This window comes from Tinamus guttatus, unplaced genomic scaffold, assembly GCF_059628265.1.
Source record: "Tinamus guttatus ecotype Peru unplaced genomic scaffold, ASM5962826v1 Tinamus_guttatus_pri_ptg000150l, whole genome shotgun sequence".
Lineage (NCBI taxonomy): Eukaryota > Metazoa > Chordata > Aves > Tinamiformes > Tinamidae > Tinamus > Tinamus guttatus.
This window is the reverse complement of record NW_028288684.1, coordinates 7204655-7214750: the sequence shown is the minus strand read 5'-3', so window position 1 is coordinate 7214750 and position 10096 is coordinate 7204655. Positions and strand designations below refer to the sequence as shown.

Below are 10096 nucleotides of genomic sequence, written 5' to 3'. Positions count from 1 at the left end.
TGGCACCCGCCATGTAGCTCAGGCACCCATGTCTGTGTCGCAGGCACCACCTGCGTGCACAAGCAATTACTGAAGCAGCCTTCTAGCGACTGAAACTGCGGCCTGAAAACGACCACGGAAACGATCGTGACAGGAAGGGTGCCCGTGGCCCGGACTGGCGGCCCCTGGACTCAAACTCCCGATCCCGGGACTCGAACCCGTGGCGCCGCTCGCTGCCCGCCTCCTTTGGCGCCCGGCGGCGAGGGCGCATGCGCGGAGCCGCGGCGCCCGGGCCTGGCGGCGCGGACGGGTGGCGGGAGGGGACACGGCGCCGCGCATGGCCGGGGAGCGGGCGGCGGCGGCGCGCGGCCCCGCCGGGAGCGGGAGCGGGAGCGGGAGCGGGAAGGCGCCGCCCGCCCGGCGCTTCCTCTGCTCCTTCCCCGGCTGCGACGCCACCTTCAGCAAGGGCTGGCGGCTGGACGCGCATCTCTGCGGCCACACGGGCGAGGTGAGCGCGGCCGCGCCGCGGGGCGCCCCGGCTGCCGGCCAGCCCGCCCGCCCGATCCGCCCGTCTCCCTGTGCTTTTCCCCGCAGAGACCCTACGTTTGCCCCTACGAAGGCTGCGGTAAAGGTTTCACTCGGGACTTCCACCGCACTCGACACTTGCTCACGCACACGGGTGAAAAACCCTTCGAGTAAGGACAGATTTTTTTTTTTTCCCCTCCCCGCCCCCCGCTTTCTTTCTTACCCTGATTCTTAAAATATGTCGCTCTTGCCCCGGTAGAAACAAAGGTGAGTTAAAATTCGTGCCCCCAGGCCGTGCAGCAGCGCTTTGGTACCCGGAATGCCTGGGTACCGCTTGGCGCCTCGGCTGGGACCTGGGGAATCTTCTTACGTGCAAAACCTTGGATCTGGCAGTGACCCAAATCACATGGTTAAAGTAGCAGGCGAAGCTCTCCCTATAACTCAAAGTATAAGGAGAACAGTTATATCAGTAAGCACTTGACAGTTGTATGTCATGGATCAGAGGCCAGGAATTCTTCTGTATTTTATTAAAACTCTGTGTTCTGACATGTTTTCCCAGTAGCTTTTGATAGTAACTTAACGTCTGCCTTATCTTACCTTTAAACTTTTTTTTTTTTTTTTTCCTATCTGTGTAGTAAGTTTTGGCTCTTCTGTGTGTGGAGCTCTTGTCCAATAATCTATGTGTCTGCTTGGGAAACAAACTGCTGTTTGAAATGATAATATAATAAGAACATACAGCTTATTTGCAGGTGCACGGCTGAGGGATGTCATCAGAAATTTGGAACAAAATCAAACTTAAAGAAGCATGTTGAACGCAAGCACGAGAATCAACAAAAGCAATATGTGGTGAGTACTTTATCCTTCATACTGCAAAATGAAAGCTATGCCAGCTCCACTTCATGCACATTGTGAAATTATGATGCTGTGTTTGTGTGAGTGCTGTGGATTCGGAAATCAAATTCAGTTCCCTTTTTTTGGCCTCTAATGATAACTTAATTTCCTAAACAGTGCGACTTTGAAGGCTGTAGCAAGTCTTTTAGGAAACATCAACAACTTAAAGTTCATCAGTGCCAACACACCAATGAACCTCCCTTCAAGTAGGTGGATAATTTTAATAATGAACTGTGGCAATTTTACTTAAAAGCTGTAGATGGCAACACGTGCCCTCTCTCAGCCTTTTTGTTGCTGTGGCATTTGAAACCTGAAACAAATTTATGTGAATTTGTGGACGTGGATGCAAGTACCTTTACTGTGCTGTTGTGCAGTAGAGCCTGTGTGAGTAACAGTCCTGTTACACTGTCACGTCGGAGCTGCAGGCATTTCTGTAGTTTAGAGGCTCCCAGGGAAAGGAAAAAATGTTCACTTGGACACAGTGTGAAGCGTAAGCATAACTCGTGCATGGTAGTGAAATACAGACTCTGTATTTCACTCTGTTCCCCAGCAGAAAGCAGTGGCTTAGCTAGCACGGAGCTAAGCAGCGGTTTTAAAGAAAAGGTGAGTGAGGCTTGGCTGGACTTGCTTCGCTGTCTGAGAAGCTGTGCATGGCAGCCCCTGCTGCTGTGGCAGTGGAGGCCTTATGGAAGCCAAGCTGTTGTTTGGTTCCTATAGATGGGCTTTCCATGAGTGAGGGTCACCCTCATGGGTAGGTCACACTCATGGAAACTCTTGGCTTTCAGTGCTCCGTCTCTGTCCTCTACAGACCCAGCTGCTTGGGGAGGATGCGAGGGCCGATTCAGTAGCAAAACGGATCAGATCTCTAGCAGAACAGATCTCTAGGCAAAGGAGACTGGGGCTATTTTGCCCACTTTCATGTTGCGTTTGACTTACTGAAGAAAAAACATGGGGATGCAGTGTGTGTGTGTGGGAAAACTAAACCAATGTTAATTAATTAATACCTAGATGCAATCATGAGGGATGTGGAAAACACTTCACTACTCCAAGTAGACTAAAGCAGCATGAGAAGATACATGAAGGTAACATTTTTCTTTTTTCTTCAGTTATATTTCAACTAAGGAAAAATGACTTCTTCCAGTGTGGATAGTGTGCACAGATGTTTAACAGATGTGAAAATAGACCGAGTCTCGCCATGCTGACAGACAGAACAAGAGCAGCTGCTTTGAGGAGGCACGACCTCATTCTGGGAGGCTGAGCAGAGCTCAGGACCCCTTCTGGTTGTACTTTTCTCTTCCAGTACACTTCCCTCTCAGTAACTCCTCTTCTGGAGAGAAGATGGGATTGAGGTTAAGGCAGTAGGCTAGGCCTCCAGAGATAAGGTTCACTTTCCAGTTCTGCCACAACCTTCAAGCAAACTGTGCACACTGAATTTTTAACATTATGGATGTATCTACATGAAAAGTATTTAGGTGGGGTTGATGGCAGGTGGGCACATATGTGTTTGAGCTAATCCTGAAAAAAATGGATGTGGTGTAGCAGTCTTTGTGACAGTTATCTTGCTTTCCAGCCCTAGGAAAAAGAAATAAGGGACTAGGAAGAGCATCTTGGGTGCTGTGTTTAGGTTCCCTCCTTAAGCTAGCGTTGTTCATAGCTGGAAAGGACCCCTGACGATTGTGTGGTCCAACGCCCTGCTCCAGGCAGGGTCAGTTAAAGTTGCTCCTGGCTGTGTCCAGTCAAGTTACTAATTTCTCCAGGGTTAGGGACCCCAGCGTGGTTTCTGGAACAGCATGAGAGGAGGTGAGAATCACTCTCCTTTCATTTTCACATGCTGAACAAGTCAGCCATTAAAGCCTGAAATTTAGTTGTGTAAAACGTGGTTTGTCACAGCCTTTGAGATTGTAAATGTCTGTCATGTCTCTTAACAGGCTACGCATGCAAGAAAGAAAACTGCTCATTTACAGGAAAAACTTGGACAGAATTTCTAAAACATAACAGGGAAAGTCATACAGGTAAATGCTAAACACTTCAGTAAGCAGAATTTACTTAACTTTTGATGTAGTATTGTTACAAATAGGAAACCAAATGCTAATTTCAAGAGGATTGTTGCTTGTGATTACATCTGGACAAACTCTGTTTCCAGCACCTAACAGGCAAAACTGTTGCCATTCTAGCTAGACTTTTAAATGGTTAAACTACTTACTGTCCTATCTGGGTGATTTGTACTGTATTATTCTGTTCCTACTTTCAGAATTTTCTGCAGTTCATGTGAATTTTAGCTTTGTTTTGGAAGATTGCTACTTCGCTTCTGAATTCCTCTGCAAAGCCATTAACTTCCATTCTGCCTGTTTCTTTTCCACTCAGAGCCAATAGTTTGTGGTGAGTGTCACAAAACTTTTAAACGCAAAGATTATCTCAAGCAGCATCAAAAAACCCACGCCGTGGAGAGGGAGGTTTGGCGATGCCCGAGAGAAGGATGCGGGAGAACCTACACAACTCTGTTTAACCTTCAAAGCCATATTCTTTCCTTCCATGAAGAGAAAAAGCCATTCTCTTGTGATTACCCAGGTTGTGAAAAGGTGTTTGCAATGAAGGTATGCATTTTTTTTTTACAATCATTTTTTTTTAACCCAAATCACACATGATGAATGCCCAACTCTTTTTTCTTCTCTGCATCTTGTAGCAAAGCCTGGCAAGGCACACCATTGTACATGACCCAGAGAAGAGAAAGCTGAACTTAAAAGTAAGCCCTATGCTAGAGGAAATCCTCTTAACTATTCATTTCACTTCACAGAGGAAGATACAATGTTAAAGGTTTTAAAATTTGACTTCAGACTGAAAAACAGGCCAGCTATCTCTTTAATTTGGGGGGGGATCCTACTTTCTGAAACGTTAAATAATGAAGTACGGGTGTTTTCATTGATAATCTATGGAGCAAAACCTACTCATATATGTTAGGTTCCTAATGCTGGATTTAATTCTCACAGAAAAAGCGGTCCCGTCCTAAGAGGAGCTTAGCCTCTCGCCTGAGTGGATACATTCCTCCTAAAACACAGCCAGGAAAGGCTGCAGTTTTGACAGAAAGCACAACAACGGATAAGCCCCTGGAAAATGAAATACCAGCTGTTGAAATTCTGACTCTGCAGTAAGGGTTAATTGACACAACTTTATGGAATGACCAATCCGGAGCTTGACAATAAATTACATGTGTTTTTTTTATTAAGAAATTAATACTGTTCACACCTACTCATTAAAGTTACTGATTCAACTCACTTGATTTTGGAGCTTCATTCTCATCTCTGTTTGCTACAGGGACAGAATTTTCCATCTTCTGTTTTTCCAGTTTGTGGAGTGCTTGCAACTCCTTTTCAGACATATGCCTCAAAATACAGGTACTCACTCCCTCTCTAACAGCCTTTGGCTTGGAAAGGTAAGTGGCTTTCTCGGACAGATTCTTCAAAATCTGATCAAAAACTATGAACTGAAAGAAGGAAAAAAAAAACAGGGCTAGATGCACAAACACCACAGGTAGAAAAAATATTTCAAGCTGTTCTGTACTTGTATACCCTCCCCGTGATTCTGCTGTGGCCTAAAGCCAGCTAGATCTCTCCTAGTTCTGCCTTAAGAGGTTCAAGCTGTCTTGTCCTAACAATTTTTTCTTTACTTGTAATTTAGTATAGAAAAGTAATTTAACCTTTTCCTGACTTTTAATTTTCTGACTCACTGCTGTTTAAATGTGAAAGTGCTAACAACCCTGCATCCCACTCCCCTTCTTTTTCAGTAGAATCATTCATATTATTAGTCTCTTCCCATCTACTGGGAAATACTGTTCTAAAATTTAGCAGAAAATGATAGGACTGAGGTGTCTGAAGCAGTGTGTTCAAAAGGGGAAAAAAGAAATGAATACTCAACACATTATTATTCTCTTAATTATGAATTAAAGGAAATCTACACCTGGACTGTAGCATGGAAATGCTCTGCTCCCTCCCCTATCCAGTTCCTCCTCCCCTTCCTCATTGATTCAACTTTTAACAGAACAATTTTGTTCCCTTCATACAAAGTGACACTGCAAATCTGTTGTGGCAATTTAGTAGAATCAAGAAAAAAACTAATTCACTGCAACAAGAACATATTAAAAGAACAAAAAAGGGACTTCATACAGAGAATTTTTAGATATTTGTGTAAGTGACAAGACAAAAATCAAGGCAATGGAAATACTAACCTAGCCAACAACTCTTTAATGTCCGTATAGATACGTTCACTTTGATAGTCTTGGAATGCAGTATATTGGCAGTTTTCAGCAAAACACTGGGAAATTAACCTATGTCCTAATTGCACAGATGTATTTCCAAAGGAACAGTTAGGTTATTTAAAAAAAAAAACAAACTGTGTTTTACCTGGATAATTTTAGCCTTACTGCTACCCTTTAAAACCGTGACTTCTCCAGTGAGCAGGAGGTGGAGATGGCAGAGTTGTGTCAACCCAGTTAATAAGCTGGTGCAGGGAAGGAGCAGGGACTTGGCTGTCAAAGCCAACAGCTTTAACTGCAGTCCTAAGCTCAAGCTACTCAGACTGTCTGGCTGCTTTTCCAGAACTGCAGTGTTTGAACAGATACAAGTAGGGCAACCATTATTTTCACTGGACCTAGACCTTCAGCCATTTTAGCAGCAAGGGATACATTAAAAGTTAAGCAGTATTATCTGAGGAAAGTTAACGTAGGGCACCTCCTTAGTGAGTTTGACCGGTACAGCCCCGAGTTCACTTACCATGTCTGCAGTGCTGTCTTTTGCTTGTCGGATGGTGACTTTAACATGGTATTTCTTCTCAATCCACTGTCCTATCTGCTTAGTCTTCGTCTCTAGGTCATTCCTGGCAATAGTTGAAGAAAAGGATAACTCCTTCTGAACCTGCCCTGTTTAAAACAGAACTAGAACAGTGTTGGTTTAACATCTGACAAACTTTTTCTTTTTTTCAAATAGCCAATGGTACTTTGCCTCCTCACCTCCCTTCCTCAGTGCTCTCTCATACCACAGAGCACCCCAAGCTCACCTTAGAAGGTGGCTAACTGGCTTTTTGCTCTCATTGCCACAACTAAAAACCTGACTGTTTGAGGCACAGAGGGAGGTCCCTTCAGGGGGACAAGGTTTGAAGTATTTTTATTTTAATTGCAAATTTGTTCATATCACCCCTAATGCAGGTCTAACAAGGATGAACAGGTATAAGCACCCTTATGGATCTGCACTTAAGAATAGTGCATGAATTCTTCAGTTTTGTGCATAATGTAGCTAAATGGGAAAGCTTTAATATTAGATCTCAGGCAGGTTGTCTTTGGGCATGGTGAATGCAGTATTCAGTTGGCAATAACATGCCATATATTGAAACAAGCTGTGGTCTACCCCTCTTCAAGCAGAAGTACTTTAGAAGCAGTTAGTGGTTAAGTAATCTTAGTGTGAGTTCTTGAACAGAAAACCCACTACCCAGTAGCTCTCTTCTGAAACCAGAACTCTAGACAAAGCCCAGAGACCGTACGTAGCCTGAGGACAAGACAGGAGGATACAGGGTCAGGTGCCTTTTCTAAATATTCCTTGCCAAACTCTGAATTTGTTAAATTATCAGAGCAGGGTGATTTAAGAAATTAAACTAAAAAATGTGTAATATTGAAAAAAAAATGTTCTACTCCATAAAAGAACAGACCTGCCCAGAGCATTATAAATGAGCAGCTGTTAAGGGCTTCAAATTTCTTCCACCTACCTGGGCTGTTGCATGACTGCTGTTGATAAAATATAATTTTTGTGTATCTAATGTTGCAAAGTTTATAAAAACTGCCTGTCATGTATGCTTTAATAAAAGAATATAAATTCAGCACATCTCACAGAATCAGAATCTATATTATCTTAAATAAAAATAGATTAAAAACAAACAAACAAAACGGCAGATGCTAAAATAGCAAATCCTGAGAGAGCAAGAGAAAGCTTCTGTGTGGAAGACTTGACTAATCCACAATTTTATTTTCACCACGGCAAAGCCTTAATAGCATAGACAGCAATGACATTGCTTTGGGCTTACACAAATGCAAGTAAGAGGATTTAATCTGCTGAAACCACTTTTAATGCAGCATTTTTCAGAGTGTGTTACAATATTAACAATGCACATACCTGTTTTAGGACTTGCTTTTTTCTTCTCTGCTCGTCTAAGCTGCTCTTCATGAATCTGCTTCCCAGTCATCAGTCTGTACACAGGGGGCTCCGCGTTCTCACGAAGCAGAACCAGCTTCAGGTTGTGCTGATCCATAAGTTTGAGTGCCTCTGCTCGGTGCATGTTTCCCAAGCTCTCTCCGTTCTCGTTGATTACATGCAAAATCCGATATGGAATTCTCCTCCCAACGCTTCCAAATGCTGCCTTCCTTTTTGGGTCTGTGTCAGATTTTACAGCTGTACAAAATGGTTTTGTAGGTCCAAACACCGTTGGCTTTGTAGAATCAGGCACCACCACGGAGGGTCCAGAAAAGATTCTCCTTTGTGTAGTCTCTGCTAAGATGGTGCCACAGAGGCTTCTTGTGAATCTGTTCTCGTTTCTGGTGGCTGGACGTAAAAGTTTCATCAGACAAAAGGCAGTCATCCCGAGGAAGCTGCGGAAAGGAAAAGTGAGTTACCTCTATCAGCTCATTTCTTCTAGCCATAATTATTACAAAGACTTGACTCCACTACAGAAAAGCCCAGTCCTTAAAACTACTCTATTGCTAGCCAAAAAGATGTACTGAAAAGTATATGGGCTGAGCGGTCATCAGTATTTTTTACGATAGTAAGGAGAGCTTTAGCCCAGAGAGAAGTATCTGGCAGTGGAATAAAAGGTAACAAGAGTTGATGTTGTCTTCAGTAGTTTATAATTTGAGCCTGGACTCCTTCAGAGAATCCACAACTTCTGCTTCAGTTTTTCCTCCTAAGAGCATCCTCTCTGGCACAGCTTGTGGTGCAGGTAGGGAGAGATTAACCAGTGGGTGAGGGGGAGGATTTGCTGCCAGACGGACAGGCACGTCACACAAAGTCACAGATTTTGTGAAGAAAAACACCTGCACTCCGAATATAACCCTAGAGTTTTCTCCCTGTTTCTGGTCCTCTCCTGTGGAGGCTGCTTCACTCGGGCGCGCAGATCCGGATCCGCCCTGGCCGCTCGGCGAGCGAAGCCGCTGCAGCACCAACAGCTCCAGCCCCTCTCGGCCCCGGGCCGGAAGGGCTGTCCATGCCTCAGCCACACAGAGCCAAACCCCCGGGCGAAACCTTTGCCTTCGTATTAAAATGCAACTACTACTGTGCTGGAAAATACTCACTGTCGTCCGTAGCTTGCACGCAGCTTGCTTCGCACAGCACTGACCCTAAACAGTGTCATTTTTCCTCAAACTACAACTTTCTCAAATGTCACTTCAGGTAGGTAGTCCAGCTGTCTGCTTTTATGTGGATTATGTATCAGTATTATTTCAGTAACCAAAAAACCTTTCTGCTGTCTCTACACAGAAAGAAATTCCAGATTCACCCAGGCTTAAGAGCTGACATAATGTCTTAATTTTAATCTTATTTTCTGAAATTTAAAATACTTTTTTCAAATTTTCAAACGTGAAATTAAGAGGCATATTCTTATTTGCAATAAGCTTTTTTTTTTCCTCCCTCCATTTTTCAAAACTATTTAGGTTTCTTACACTGTGTACAACTATACCACACTGTTTGGAAACTGCTGTTGCAGAAATTTCACCAAAACCATTTGATAAAAACCCAGATATTGATGGTTTTTCTTCTGCTAGTATGTTATTGAAAAAAAAAAAAAGGTGGCAGAAAGAAAATAAAAGCATAGGTAAGACTTTTCAGCAACAGATTAACATGCCTAATACCCTCCAACTTGCAAAATAAAATTTAAATAAATTATTATACAGAAAGCTACCTGGCCCAGTGGCCATGGAGTTGTGTACCTCCAAAACAGGCACGGAAATAGCTGATATTTGAAGGCCAGTGAAACTGCTCTTTGAGACATTTTTTTTCCTTTCGTGTTTTTTCCTCTATTCCTCCCTGCTTTATGGAACCCCCCTGGCAATTTTGGTTACCTTACTTGTTCTGAGACCACAAAAATAACTCTCCTTTAACAAGGACCTTTAACCGCGGAGTATTATCTTCAGCTTTGGTATTCTGGGTTTAAAATGCAGCAAGTAGAGAGAAAGCTAAAGGTGATCCCGGAAACTGTGAGCACGTCTTACCAAATAATCTTTCAAGAGCTGCTTGTTTTGCTTCGGAAGGAATATTGTATTTTACACACATATATACATGCATACACACACATATATAAATATGTGTAAACATGGATACATGTGCCTTCATATATATATATATATATATATATATATATGCAATGTGTGTGTGTGTATGCACATATATAAATATAAATATATAAATATATAAATATATATATATATATACATGCAGAAGCTGCAAACAATCCAGACTGTTTGTAGGCAAAAGCAGTATTGGCACAGGAACAAATGAAGCAGCCTGCCCACAAATACATTTAATTGGGTGAATTTTGGAGCCTGGGACAGGGTTCCACTTTCAGCAATAGGGTGAAGCCAACGCACAGTATTTTTAGCACTGAGTTAGTCCATAAATAGGGCTGTGAGTTGGCTACGTGCTCCGGCAGGACCCTGAGCCCCGCCAGCTGG

The 10096-nt window shown here is 43.2% G+C and overlaps 2 protein-coding genes across 2 annotated transcripts; one reads left to right on the top strand and one right to left on the bottom strand.

Moving 5' to 3' along the window:
* The first annotated feature begins 316 nt into the window (after positions 1-316).
* Positions 317-4667, top strand: GTF3A (general transcription factor IIIA). The gene is made up of 9 exons (XM_088522192.1): positions 317-487; positions 574-674; positions 1254-1350; positions 1513-1601; positions 2404-2477; positions 3324-3407; positions 3760-3989; positions 4079-4138; positions 4383-4667. The coding sequence occupies exons 1-9, from the start codon at positions 317-319 to the stop codon at positions 4542-4544; spliced, it is 1068 nt and encodes a 355-aa protein (XP_088378318.1). The 3' UTR covers positions 4545-4667.
* MTIF3 (mitochondrial translational initiation factor 3) lies at positions 4627-8043 on the bottom strand. Its single transcript, XM_010215901.2, has 3 exons — positions 7551-8043; positions 6162-6307; positions 4627-4876 (listed from the first exon to the last, which is right to left on the bottom strand). Exons 1-3 carry the CDS (start codon positions 8011-8013, stop codon positions 4652-4654), a joined length of 834 nt encoding a protein of 277 aa, XP_010214203.1. The 5' UTR covers positions 8014-8043; the 3' UTR covers positions 4627-4651.
* Between the last annotated feature and the right edge of the window lie 2053 nt (positions 8044-10096).